The sequence below is a fragment of the Netta rufina genome, assembly GCF_964035555.1.
Source record: "Netta rufina genome assembly, chromosome: 21".
Taxonomy (NCBI): Eukaryota; Metazoa; Chordata; class Aves; order Anseriformes; family Anatidae; genus Netta; species Netta rufina.
This window is the reverse complement of record NC_140145.1, coordinates 5504145-5518444: the sequence shown is the minus strand read 5'-3', so window position 1 is coordinate 5518444 and position 14300 is coordinate 5504145. Positions and strand designations below refer to the sequence as shown.

The window sequence follows — 14300 nt, the reverse complement described above, 5'->3', positions numbered from 1 at the left end:
GGTTGCAGAGAGGCGAGCGCTCACGTGAAAAGGGATTTTATTTATTCACAAAACAACCCCCCAAAAAAACACATGAAAAGTGGAAAAAAAAAAATAAAAGGGAATGTGCACAATCTTATTAACGAAAGAATTGTACAAACACGGGATCCAGGGGGGAGGAGGGGGACCCCGGCACCCCCTGCGTTACGCAGCAGTCGTGGCACCCCATAAACACCTCCGCACGCCCTACACGGACCTGACGGGGAGATTTTCTCTGCTTGCTGCTGGAAATGGTGCCTGGTGCGGCCCCGTGCTCTGCAGGGACAAAGGGGCCGTGCTGCAGGGCGCCGCCACCGTGCTAGGGGTCTGGGAGACACCGGCCATGGGGACACGGGGACTTGGGGACACGGGGGGGTTGGGGGACACGGGGAGGCTGCAGGGGGCCCCGTCTCGCCCTGCTCCCCAGCTCTTTGTGGTTGTGCTGGGGAGGAGCAGGAGGAGAGGAGACGACGTGGGCACAGGGGGAAATTAGGGGGTGGCTGCGGGATGGGGACCTGTGTGAGGATTTGGGAGGTTTTTTGGCATTTCTCCTGGCGGCACGGGGAGAGAAAGCTCGTCCGCGGGTTAAGGGGGGGTTGCAAAGCAAAGGGGAGAACGGCAGCACCTCGCTGCGGAGCAAAGGGAACCTTCTGGAACCTTCTGGGTGGAGCTCAGCCCTGGGTGACGTTTCCCAGGTACAATCCCGAGCCAACTGCACAGCAGCAAACCCATTCCTCTGCCCTCGCCTTGTAATCAAAATGGCTGAAACCAACCCGATTTCACACCAAAGCCTTTTTTTTTTTTTTTTTTATTTCTTTCCGTGTTTGGTTTTGCTCTCCAATGGGCAGTCAGGGGGGGGACGAAGCTTCAGCCAAGACTTGAGGAGCTGAGGAAACCCAGGGCTGACCCCAAACACCCGAGGGAGCCCCGGGCAGCGCCCCGAGGGACCAGAGGGGCTGTGGAGGCAGGGGGGTGGCTGTCCCCAAACTGGGGACACCGGCACCAGGAGCCACCGCTGCCGGGCCCCAGCTGTGCCGGCGGGTGGTGCTGGGGCACAAATTGTGCTCGCAAAGGCTTGGGCCCAGCAGGGCCTGCTGGTGGATTCTCTGATGGCTCCTATGGGGTTGAGCCAGTTAGGTTTCCCCCCGCAGAGACCTCTCCCTCCCCCGGCTGTCTATTTTAAAGGATTAAATGGGAACGCAGCCCCTTGGAGACCTCTCCCCTTCTGCCCAATTTGGGTGAAACAAGCCGTCAAGGCACACGTCCACACGCAGCCAGCGTGATGACCCAACCTCATTCCCCTGGGAAACCGGGCTCGAAACACACCCCGTGTCCAACTGAGCCTCCTTAGGGCGCTCCCACCCACCTGATTTACACCCTACCGCATTAAAAACCCCCCACGGAGCCCCCCCATCCCTCCCCAGCTCCTAAACCTTGACCCCCCTCCCCGCCGTACCCGCGGGCGGTCATAGGAGGCTGCAGACGGCGCCGGCGTCCTCGGAGTGGTCGCAGTTGTGGACGTCCCAGCGGATGTGGGAGCAGCGCAGCAGCGAGGGCTCGCTGCCCTTGCACTTGAGGTTGTCGAGGAAGATGTAGCCGGCCCCCCGGCCGTAGGGCGCTTCCCCCAGCGCCGCCACGGCGCGCCCGCAGCCCAGCCGCCGGCACACCACCTCGGCATCCCGCAGGTCCCAGGCGTCGTCACACACCGTGCCCCACTGCGACAGGTGGAACAGCTCCACGCGCCCCTCGCACCGGTGGCTGCCGTTCACCAGGCGCAGGGAGCCTGCGGGGAGGACGTCGGGGTTTTGGGGGGGGGATCCCCAGCGGGTAGGGGAGACGGGGCTGGTCCCAAAAGGAGCCTCGCTTCTCCCAGTCTCCGTCCCAAGGAGCTCCAGGGGATGGTATCTGTCCCCCCCCGGGGGCTGCAGGGCACCTACCGTCCTCGGGGTGGGTCGGGGCTGGCGTGGTGGCGGTGACGGTGGCTTCTTGGGAATGGTCTCCTGAGTCGTCAGCACCTGGAGCAGGTGGGAAGGGGTGAGAAGGGCAGTTTGGGGGGTGTCTGTGGTTTTTGGGGGCGGCTCGGAGTCCCCCTGTGAGCAGGCAGGGGGCGGGAGCTGGGGACAGGCGATGCGGTGTGGAAATGGGGTCACTGCGCTCGTGGCCGCAGCAGCGGGGAGCACCCCTGGGAGTAGAAGTGGCACCCAGGTGTCGGCCACCAGCATCCCACTGCTGCCACCCTCCCCAAAACAGAATCCCAGAACATCCCAAACGGGAAGGCACCCACTGCATCAAGCCAACACCCGGCTCACCACCAGGTCCCCAAAACCCACCCCGTGTGCCTGACCCCACCACCCCACCACCCCCAAACCCACCTTTTGGCTACCGCAACCGACCTCACCGTGCCAGTACCCGACCGGGGTACCCCAAACCCCATCTCCCACCGCCCAAACGAGCACCCCACGACCTCTCCTGTATGATGACCGACCCCGGTGGGGCGCCCACCTCGACAGACCACGCCGGCGTCCTCGTGGTGGCCACAGTTGTGCCTCCCCCAGCCCAGGTGGAAGCAGTCGGCCAGGCGCGCCTCGCCGCCGGCGCACCCCACGTTGTCCAGCAGCACGGGCCCGCTGCCGAACCCGAAAAAACCCAGGACGGTGGCGGAGATGGCGGCGCCGCAGCCCAGCTGGCGGCACACCACCTGGGCATCGGGGAAGTCCCAGTCGTCGTCGCAGACGGTGCCCCAGGTGCCGCCGTGCCGCACCTCCACCCGCCCGCGGCAGCTCCCGTTGCCGTTCGCCAGCCGCACGCCGGCACCTGCGGGAGGGCAACGGCACAGCCACGGCGGGGGGGATCCTAAAGGGGTGTGGGGTGGGATCCTAAAAGGGTGGAGGGTGGGATCCTAAAAGGGTGTGGAGGGGATCCCTAAAGGGTGTGGGGGGAGACCCTAAAAGGGTGGATGGGGGGGACCCTAAAGGGTGTGTGGGGGCATCCTAAAGGGTGAGTGAGGGGGAACCTAAAGGGCAGAGGGGGGGGATCCTAAAAGGTGGAGGGGGGATCCTAAAAGGGTGGATAGGGGGACCCTAAAAGGGTGGGGGGAGGATCCTGAAAGGGTGGAGGGGGGGGGACCCTAAATGTTGGGGGGGGGGGATCCTAAAAGGGTGTGTGTGGGGGGAACCTAAAGGGTGTGTGTGGGGATCCTAAAGGGTGTGGGGGGTGATCCTAAAGGGTGTGGAGGGGGGACCCTAAAGGGTGGAGGGGGGGAATCCTAAAAGGGTGGGGGGGGGGGATCCTAAAGGGTGGGGGGGGACCCTAAAGGACGGAGGGGGATCCTAAAGGGTGTGTGGGGGGATCCTAAAGGGTGAGTGAGGGGGAACCTAAAAGGGTGAGGGGGGGGGGACCCCAAAGGGTGTGGGGGGGATCCTAAAAGGGTGGGGGGGGGGATCCTAAAGGGGTGTGGGGGGGATCCTAAAGGGTGGGGGTGGGACCCTAAAGGATGGGGGGGGGGGATCCTAAAAGGGTGTTGGGGGGGGGAACCTAAAGGGTGGGGGGGGACCCTAAAGGGTGGACGGGGATCCTAAAGGGTGTGGGGAGGGATCCTAAAGGGTGAATGGGGGAATCCCTAAAGGGTGTGGGGGGAGACCCTAAACAGGTGGATGGGGGGATCCTAAAATGATGAAGGGGGGAGAACCTAAAGGGTGGAGGGGGATCCTAAAGGGTGGGGGCGGGAGGGGGAGGAAAAAGGGGTGGGAGGGTAGTGATGGGGGGGAGTGGAGCGATGGGGGGTGTGGGGAGGTGGGGGGGGGCATGGGGAAACGGGGGGAACAGCATAAGGGGATGGGGGTGTGTGGGGAGATGGGGAAGGGTCATAGGGAGATGGGGGGAACCTTGCGGGGACATGGGGGGAACAGCATGGGAGGATGGGGGGGGCATGTGGAGATGGGGGGAGCCCCTGGGGAGATGGGGAAGCCCCCATGGGTTTAGGAGGTAGCTCTGTGGGTATGGGGTGAGCACCGTGGGAAGATGGGGGGGTCCTGGGACATCAGGCGAGCCCCCTGGGGATGTGGGGTGAGTCCCTGGGGGCAGGGGGTGAGTCCTGGGGTGCCCCTGGCATATGGGGTGAGCCCTGGGGTTGTGGGGTCGTGTTCCCAGGGCTGGGGCAGGGGCACCTTGGGGTGGGGGCCACACCAGACCCCGTGCGGTGCCAGTGGTGGCCACCCACTTACTGTCCATCGGGGAGGTGAGCAGCGCGCTTGTGGCCACCTCGGTCACCGGCGTGGGCTGCTCGCGGCCGTCTGTCACCGCTGGGACAAGGACAGGGACATGGGGACACTGGGGGGGGCTGTCCCCACCCCCCGCTGCCCCCCAGCCCCATGGCGGCCCCATGACAAAGTCACTCGAGGGGCCAGGAAGAGGGTCCCGGGGATGTGCCATGGGGAAGGGCACCCTGGAGAGCCCCAAAACCTGACTGAGATGCGCCCGGGTCCCCTGTCCCCTGGGTGGGGACAGCCCAGGGAGCCACCAGCCCCTGGGGCCACCCCCGTACCTGTGGCCGTGGCGGTGAGCGTCTCCTGGTAGTCCAGGGCCACCGAGGTGGTGAAGGACGTGATGGTGGACGTGTCCAGCCCTGCGGGGACACAGAGGGGGGGCGAGAAGGGAGAAGCTGCAGAGCAGCTGGAATGGGACACGGAGGGTGTGGGGATGGGGAGGATGGAGGGAGATGGAGGAGGTGGAGGTGATGGAGATGGAGATGGTGGAGGTGGAGATTATATGGAGATGGGGGAGATGGAGATGATGGAGAAGGGAGTGATGGAGGTGATGGAGATGGAAATGGTGGAGATGGAGATGCTGGAGGTGATGGAGATGCTGGAGGTGATGGAGATGGTGGAGATTATGGAGATGGAGATGATGGAGATGGAGATGAAGCTTCCCCTTTCATCCCCACTTCCCACACGCTGGAGATGGAGCCTCTCCAAGCCCCACAAAAATGCTGCAGGACATTTCTGAGCCCCGATACACAAAATATTCAAATATGGGCAGGGGCAGGAGCAGCAGGGGGCACGGTGGAGGCAGGCAGCGTGCAGCCAGCCCCAATGCCAGCTCCAAAGCCGGGTTCCTCAAGGTCCTGCCCCACCTGACGGGCTCAGAGCGCTGCCACCCGTCCCTGTGTTTGAGGGGCAAAGGGGCACCCTGAGCAAATTTCCCCTGATGAACAGCAATCAGCGCATAACGGCAGGGCTGGGCGCTGGCAGAGGGGCAGGGGGCGAGCCTGGAGGTGCTCCCCACCGCTCCTTCCCACCCCCTGACCCCGCAGCGAGGACAGGGAGATGATTTCTGCTGCACACCCCCATCCCGGAGCTGGGCTGACCCCATCCCAAGCCCCAGGAGAGGAGCAGGATGCTCCAGCCTCCACCCCGCGGGCTCATCGGGGCTGCTCCCCATGCAGGCCCCCAATTTCCCCCCGGTTACCCGCGCAGACGACCCCGGCATCCTCGTGGTGGCCGCAGTTGTGGATGCCCCAGCCGAGGCTGTAGCAGGCGGAGAGGACGGGCTCGCTGCCCTCGCAGTTGACGTTGTCCAGCAGGATGCGCCCCGTGCCGTAGCCGAAATAAGCGTTGCTCTTGGCCTCCAGGGCCCGGCCGCAGCCCAGCTGCTTGCAGACCACCCCGGCGTCGCTCAGGCCCCAGTCGTCGTCGCACACCGTGCCCCAGCTCCCCCCGTGGAAGATCTCCACCCGGCCCCGGCAGGCGTCCGCCCCGCTCACCAGCCGGACGCTGCCGTCACCTGGAGGGGGACAGAACGGGGGGACAAGCGTCTCGAGCCCACCGACCCACAAGGCTGGGCTCCGGTGGGGGAGAAGACACCTAAGAGGGTGGCAGGGGGGCTGCTTTGGGGCAGCACGACCGATGGGATCCCGCACGAAGTGCTGGAAAAAGGATTTGGAGGATTTGGCCCCAAAGGTGGAGGTGCCGGGGGGCTGCTCCTCATGGGCAGCCCACCGGGGTGGCTGGAGGGGAAGGATGGGGCCGTGCTGGTGGTGGTGGTGGTGGGGTGGGGATGGGGATGGGGGTGCTGTTCTGCTCTCCCCTTGGAGACCCCCCAGCCGGGCTGGGCTCCCAGCCCCTCACCTTCCCCGCTGCGCCTCGAGGCCGTGGCAGTCCTGCTGGTCGGTCCTTCGCTTGCTGGCGTGGGCAAGAGCTCTGCAGAGGGAATGAGAGATGCCATCCCTTGCCCAAGAGGTGACCAGCACCCAGAAAAACCTCACAGAAAGGATGCAGAGGCTCGGCTGACCCCGGGGCTCCTCCGGGAGACCCCTGGAGCCGCCAGCCCCCCTCCCCGTTACCATTACACACGACGCCCACGTCCTCGTAGTGGTAGCAGTTGTGGATGCCCCAGCCGTGGCTCCAGCACTCGCTCAGCGCCGCCTCCCGGCCCTTGCAGTCCACGTTGTCCAGGAAGATGGGCCCGCTGCCCTGCCCGAAGGTCATGGGCGCCGGCAGGGCGATGGCATGGCCGCAGCCCAGCTGGCGGCACACCACGTTGGCGTCCACGATGTCCCAGTCGTCGTCGCACACCGTGCCCCACGAGCCGTTGTGCAGGATCTCCAGGCGGCCCTGGCAGCGGCCGGGCCCGTTGGCCAGGCGCAGCTCTGCGAGGACGGGCACAGCGAGGGGCTCAGCGGGCCGGCCACGAGGCTCCAGGCACCCAAAACGTCTCCATGACAGAGGGTTTGGGCCCATTCTGCCCCAAATCGCCGCTCCTTGGGTCAAGCAGGTGACTCTTGGCCAGCTGCTGGCTTGCTGACCCCGTTACTAACACCCAGTGAGCTTGCTGATGGGGACACGGGCACCCCTGCACTTTTTTTTTGATCACACAATGTGCAAGAAACGTCCTCGTGGCTGCTGGCAGCCCGGGGACAAGCCAGCCGTGTGCCACCACGCAGCCCGGGTGACGAGGTGCAATTAGCAGGTTGCTGCTCGCCTCGATGAACGCGGCCACAGTGGGTCCCCGGTGGGAATTGGTGGCAGGGAAATGCTTCCCCAGGCTGCTGGCAGCAGGGACTGCGTGTGTGTGTGTGTTGTGTGTGTGTGTGTGTGTGTGAGCTGCCCTCCAGGGAGTTACTGGCGGGGGCACGCTGAGTGACACGGGGACAGGCAGCCGGCGGGGGCTGGCAGGGTTTCCTTGCCTGATAACAAGCAGCGTGGGGCTGAGAAAGGATCCCTATTTCCCCTCCGTAAAAGAAGTTTTGCTTTCTGCTGCCACTCTTTGTTCCAACCCAACATGCCTCCTGTCTGAAGCCCCGTTTGGAACAAAACCACTTATTTATTTATTATTTTTTTTCAGCTGCAAAACCTGGAGGAAAGCGGCTCGGAGCGAAGGACCTCACCTGGGAACGGCAGCGGAGCGGGCTCGGAGGTGCCTGAAACAGAGGAGGCAGGGTCAGGGCTCCCCGGATAACCACACGGGGATGCAGGGAGCAGGGCTGGGACCGGCTGCACGTGCTGGGAATTATTTCAGCTCAGCCCCAGAGGAGCTGGCAGCTCCAGCCCCCTGCGTCTCGCCCGCCACCGCCCTCGCTCCCGGCTCCCCGCGGCTCCCCGAAACCCTTGGATGGAGCTCGGCAGAGAGGTGCCAAGGGTGCCTGTTAGCAGCCTAATGAAACCAAGCTGCTCTCCTGGCGTGCGCCCGGGAGCTGCTAGCTTGCAGACAGAAGGAGCCTTTCACTGCTGCCTCTCCTCCCCGCTCCCCCCGTTGTCTCGCTGCCAGCAGCTTTGCTTTATGGGCACGGCGAGCGGCGGCGGCAGCAGCCCCCGGAGAAATGGTCCTGCCTGCCACCACGGGGAGCCTGCTGGTGATTTCCTGATGGCAAACGCTGCGCCGGGCAGCTCTCTGTGCATCGTAATTTATTTATTTTCCCCAGAATGCAGTCAGCACTTTGCAGGCTGTGTGTTTCTCTGCGTGGACCAACACAGCTGATGGGGTGAAGCCACTCCAAGGGTGGCCTCGAAGCTGGGTGAGCTGCAGGGTGCTGCTGCTGCTGCAGGGCACAGCATGTCCACGTGGATCTGCCTCTTGCAATCACATTTTCCACCTCGCAGTGGTGCAAGCACCTGGGAAACACCCGCCTGCTGCAGCATCCCCACCGGGGAAAGCTCAGGATGCGGCCCCAAAAGCACGGGGACCCTTAGGACCCCTGGCAGCAGGGGTGGCGGGTGCCGGGACAGGAGATGGGGCACGTTGATGGGGTGGGCACACAGCAGGGCTCACCTGCTGGTAACTGATCCCTGCAGGAAACAGGAGCCCGGGGGATGCTGCCAGGAGGAGAGGCTGGGGGGAGATGCCAAAGGGTGGGTGGAGGTGCCGGGGTGTTGAGGAGTGATTGATCCTGGCTCGGGCGGGTTTTTGCCACCTATTCCCAGCGGCGGGTGAGAATGGCTTTGTTAAATATTCCATATTCATCTCCCGTCCATCAGGATCAAAGCTCCGAAGCGTTCATTTAAGAGCATCCTCCAGCAAAGTCAAGAGAGGCCCGAAAAAATGAAGGCGGTGCGGCCACGCTAATGAGGAAACCGCTGTTCCTGGGGAACTGCCGCAGCTCCCAGCTCCCTCTGATCCAGCCTCACAAAGCCATAAAGACAAAAAATAAAAGAAAGAAGAAGGAACTGTGTAAAGACAGCCCCTCTCCGGGCACATTCCTAAACAAAAGCACCAACCAGGAGGACTGCTCAGCCCACAAAAGCACCGTGGGGATGTCCTGGGGATGCTGGCAGCTGGCTCGCTCCTTCTTCAGTGCCACCAGGGCCATAGTGACACTCCACACAAGGATAATTTGCCCACTGCAGCAAGCCAGGAGGAAGACTTCGGTGCCCAAATCCCCCCACCCCACTGTGCCCAGCCAGTGCTCACCCGTGGGGCCGAGGAGGAGGAAGAGGAGCAGCAGGGAGGCAGGCAGCGCCCCACACACCGGGCACAGGCCAGGGCTCATCTCCGCTCGAGGGTCCTCCTGCTGCCCCTGGAACACACAGACACCAGGGTTAGTGATGGTGGGGGTGGCTGGAGCAGCAATCATGTCAAAAAAAAACACTGGAAGAGGTGGAAACAGGCTCCCCATCCGCATGGGTAATTCCTAACCCACCACGTGGACGTGGCTCTCGGCACAGCACGCAGCCCCCTCCTGGGAAGTGACCGTGCTTCATGTCGCCCCAGCAAGTCACGGCCCTCTTCTGGGGAGGCTCCTGGCATTGCTCCTCTGTGGCTGAAGGATTCACAAGAGCAGGAAACCCAGCAAAAAGCCTCCGAGGCTGCGCCAGGCTCCCACCGCGCAGGCATGGAGAAACCCTCCCTGAATTATCGAGCTGGCTACATCCACGCTCAGCCCTCTCCATCACACAGCTCCTCTCCCTCCCTCAGTGCTCTCCTCTTATTAAAGAGACACAATTCCCCCTCCATTTGCTGCTCGGTTCAAAAGATGGTGTAGAAAAGGTGAATATCAGCTCTGCTGGGTGCGAGCTGGCAGGGACACCCCGCACCCAGCACGTCCCCAGCACCAGGCTCCCACCACAGGGACAAGGACAGGGACGGCAGTGCCGGGGCCTGGCAGAGGAGTGCCATCCTGAGGACAATATTTCATGGAGGCTGTAAAGCCAGCCTGTAAATCTTGCAGAGCTGGAGGCCTAAAATTAGCCTCTGCAGCTCGCATGGGGCTTCTTGGAGCGATGGGCACTGCTGCTGCTTCTGCTGATGGCCACACAGGGCACAGCCCCGCGCACGCCCCTGCTCCTGCCGTGGGGCTGCTGCTGACCCAGCGCTCGGAGGAGACCCGCCAGCACACCAACGGCTCAGTTACGGGGCAGGGAAATCAATCTAGTCCCTAACGTCGCATTTCTCAATACTCCATTCATGCTTATTCCGCCCCGAAGAATGTTGCCTTTTGTCCTGCCGGCCCTCCCTGCTCCGCGGCAGAGAGGGGCTGAAAGACGGCCGGCACGCTGCCGTGGGCCAGCAGCCCCTCGGCATGCCGCCTGCACCAGCCCTGCTGCGGGCGAGCATTCACCCCATAACCACCCCATATCCACCCCATACCCATCCCATATCCACCCCACATCCACCCCATACCCATCGCATATCCATCCCGCATCCACCTTGCATCCATCCCACATCCATCCTGCATCCACCCCGCATCCATCCCATATCCTCCTGCTCCAGCTGCCCCAGTGCCCTGGCAGGCATTAAGCACCGCAACGTGAGCTGCAGCCCCAGCTGTCCCCATCAAGATAAATCCCCATTTCCCTGCAGATCCCAGTAAATAAACCACAAAAACTCCTTCCTTCGGACCGGACAGGACACATTTGCTGCTGGACCAACCCTCTTCCAAAAGCAGTGTCATCAATCCACGTACCTGTTCGGTATTTTCTTTCCAGTATAAAGGCGGATATATTAAATCCCAGAAATAAAGATTCTCTTCGGAAGTCAAGAAAAATTGCTGGCTGGTTGGTTAACAAAAAGAAAAAATAATTGATGAAATGAATGTTGCCTCTTCGCCCAGGCAGGTGCGGTGGGGATAAGGCAGGAAGCTTTTCTTCCAGCGCGGGGGCAGGTGCAAATTTTTTTAGAAAATAGCAAAAAAATAAAAAGAAAGAAGGGAAAAAGGATCTCGTCCATCGACCAAGCAGCTCCAGCCTGTCATCCCGTGCCACCCCGGGGTCGGACGCTGCTGCTGGCAGAGGAAGGCTCACGGTTGTGGGGTGGGAAGGCGCCCACGTCGCCCCATTGTGGGGCTGCCTGTCCCCTCCTGGGGGAGACGGCCAGGGGAGGGAGGATGAGGAGGGAGAGGAAGAGGAGGATGAGGAAGAGGAGAGGAAGAGGGGACGCTGAGCGAGGCGGGATGGGGTGGGACTGGCTCGGGTTTCAGGCTGGCGCTGGGAGCTGGCTGAATGCCTCCAGGAGCGGGTGGAGGGCATCTGGGTTTGTTGTTTCCCCCTCTGCTTTCCTGCCCCATTTTGGAGAAGGCAGCAAGGGATCACACCGGCACGGGGAAGGCAGCAAGGACACGGTCCCGATCCCGCTGGCACCCCGCAATGCCTGGATCGGGCCTGTTGGTGCAGGCAGGACACAGGTCCCATCCCACAGCACTCCCCACGCACCCCTGGGCTGGCACCTGAGCTCCTCTTTCCCAAGGGCGAAGTCAAGGAAGGCTTTTCCAGGCTCTCCAAAAACCACCAGATTTGGGTTGGTGGTGTTCCCCTGTCTCCCCTCCAGGGGAAACCTTTCCCCCCATCTCGGGTGCTTCACATCTGGGTCATCTCCCTGAGCTTCCAGCCAGGGCCAGCCTCACAGCGCTGCGCGCCCACGGGTCCCTGCTCCCCTCTTGGAGACCGATGGAGATGGCCGTGGGGGCATCCCGTGTAATTTTAAATAGAAATGTGTTCAACCATTGTTACTGCAAGAAAAAGCCTGGCAAAGGTCTCTACACTCTTGAAGGCAACTGCAAAAGGACCCCAAAAACGTGCTGGGTTTTCTTGTGGATTCTTAACCTCCCCACAGTGATTTGGGGACTATGGTGTGCATTGGGCTTTTGACAAGCTGATCCCACGACCAGCAGGATTTCTGCCCCAGCTTTCCATGCAGTCAGCAGGTGCTTCAGTACCCTTCTTTGTAGGTCTGCAGGAAGCCCATGCCCCAAAACATTTGTGTTTCACCTCGGTACAAAGCAGCGACCACCGCCGGTGACTGTGCCGTTACCCACCTGCCGGTATCCCTTCTGGTGTTGCAGTAATTAGCAAGTAGGCATTGACTTTTTATTCCCCAGCATTGGCAAAGTTATAATTAGTCCGCTCATAAATGCTAGTTTCGAAGGTGCCTTTTTGGTCCGTTTTGCCCAAACTTTGAAAAACTTTCGGCCACCCCAGCTGCCAGCCCAGGGCTGTGGATGGTCGCTGTCACAAGCAATCCACATCCAGCCCAGGGGTGCCGCAAAGCGAAGCCTCCCTGTGGGCAGCCTGAAGATGCTCCTCTCCCTGTCTGCGATTTTCACAAATCTGCAGGGCTACAGGGAGAAAAAAAGGCTTCCCTCAGCAGCGAGCTGGCCAAACCCCGGGTATATTTTGGCTCAGGGGAGATTTTGGCTCCTTGGTTCCTTTGGATTTGGGTTCCTCAGGGAGGTGTGAGCCACGGGCTGGGTGCTGATGAGCTGCAGGCGTCCCCCGCTGCTTGCTGGGCTGCAGCAGCAGGCTTTCAGGAACTTGCTTCCTGCTGTCATCTGCATTTTGGGGAGAATTTAGCTGGGAGGAGGCTTTGATGGCAGCAGGATGGGGAAGGAAGGGACAGCACGAGCTGGCTGATGGCTGCGAGCTGGTGCTTGAGGAGAGGGGACACGAGGGGAAACCAGTACGAGCATCTCTGGCCAGCCCGTGCACCAGCTGATATGTTTAATTTTAACACATTTATGGAGAGCAGAAGGAAGGGAGGCAGCCCCCAGGGAGCCTCGGCACTGCAGCGAGGTGGAGCTGAGGGAGAGGAACCCAGCCCTGCACAAAACGGCCTTTGTTCGCCTGGGGAACCCGCTTCGGGGAGAAGGAGCAGCCCAAGGACACCCCGCTGACAGCCTCTGACAGCCCCAGGGGTGGCAAACGGGGAGCTGGGGCCCTTCTGGGTGCTCAACACGGGCAGCTGCTGGGCCACTGTCTATCCGAGCGTTTTGCTGTGCCATCAGGGTGCCCAAACACCGCTGGATGTTTCCACTGGTGACAGCAGCGAGGGCAAGAGCTGCTTCTCTTTTCCCTGCACAGCGCAGGGCAGGACCCACAGAGGTGCCCTGCAGCACCCATGGGTGATCCCAGTGCCCACACTACAGCCTGTGAGTTCCTCGCTGTTCTGCGTCCCCTCTCATGGGGTTACCTCTCTGGGTAGGATATCGGGCTCCTGGCGGCAGGACCCTAAGTGAATCTAGTCCCAGATGGCCTCAAGTTGCACCAGGGGAGGTTTAGGTTGGATATTAGGAAGAATTTCTTCCTGGAGAAGGGCAGTCAGGCTGCCTGGGGAAGCGGTGGCATCCCCATGCCAGGAGGCACTGAAGAGATATGTGGACGTGGCACTGAGGGACAGGGTTCAGCAATGGGACTCAGTAGGTCAGGTCAATGGTTGGACTCGATCTTGAACTGATCTGCCGGCTCTACACAGAGCAGTCACAGAGGGCCGCACAGCTCAGACCGGCTGGCGTGGGGGATTTAGGAGCAAAGCCCTAAAACAGGGTGCGGGGAAGGCAGTGGGTGGTGGGTGCTGCCTGCCCTGGTGCATGAACCTATGGGGCATGGAAATAGGACGGCCTGCGTGCTGCCTGCCTCAGGCCTGCACCAGCATCCCAGTGTTGAGGGGACACTGGTGCTGAGGGGACACGAGGCACTAGGTGGCTCACTAGGTGGCAGTGAGAAGCGCTTATAGGGTTTGTGAAGATCTCCGCTCCTCGGCAGGCCGACACGGCCGGAATCTCTCCCTGACTCCCCTCAATTTGGGTTTGTCCTGTGGGGGAAGTTAGTCTGCAATCAGCCCCCCACACACCGCATCACACAGTATTTTACACTCATTCTGTACCACACTCACCATATCACACTATTTTATGCACACCCCATATCACACACTATTTTACACACTCGTTCTGTACCACATACACACTGTATCACACACTGTTTTACGTACACACACCACATCACACTATTTTATACACACACGTCACACTATTTTACACACTCACCCTGTACCACACACACATCATATCACACAATTTTACACACCATAGTAGACATGCACATTGTATCACAGTTTAAAAAACTCACACATGTCACACTCACACTGTACCACACTCACACATCACAATTTTACACATGCACACCCCCATATCAGACTATTTTACACACTCACCCTGTACCACACTCACACCACACCCTATTTTACACACGCACACCGTACCACCCCCATCACACCCTATTTTAATCACTCACCCTGCACCACATACACACCATACCCCCCACACACTATTTCACACGCTCACACCACACTCACACCGCACACTAGTTCACACACCCCCCATAGCACATGCTATTTTACACTCACCCTGTACCGCACCCCCCATATCACACACAGTATTTTATATACACCCCCATAGCACACACTATTTTACATCACCCCATACCACACACTACTTTACACCCCCCTATATCACACACACTATTTTACACCCCCCCACATCACACACACTATTTTACACTCCCCCCTGTATCACACACTAT

The 14300-nt window shown here is 61.0% G+C and overlaps 1 protein-coding gene across 1 annotated transcript; it reads right to left on the bottom strand.

Annotated features, from left to right (window-relative positions):
* Positions 1-1484: 1484 nt before the first annotated feature.
* Positions 1485-10146, bottom strand: SSC4D (scavenger receptor cysteine rich family member with 4 domains; the record flags this gene model as incomplete). The annotated part of the gene is made up of 12 exons (XM_084299929.1): positions 1485-1801; positions 1956-2033; positions 2521-2832; positions 4242-4319; positions 4562-4642; positions 5150-5179; positions 5485-5799; positions 6144-6215; positions 6359-6664; positions 7403-7435; positions 8923-9028; positions 10132-10146. 12 exons carry the CDS (start codon positions 10144-10146, stop codon positions 1485-1487), a joined length of 1743 nt encoding a protein of 580 aa, XP_084156055.1.
* Positions 10147-14300: the final 4154 nt, after the last annotated feature.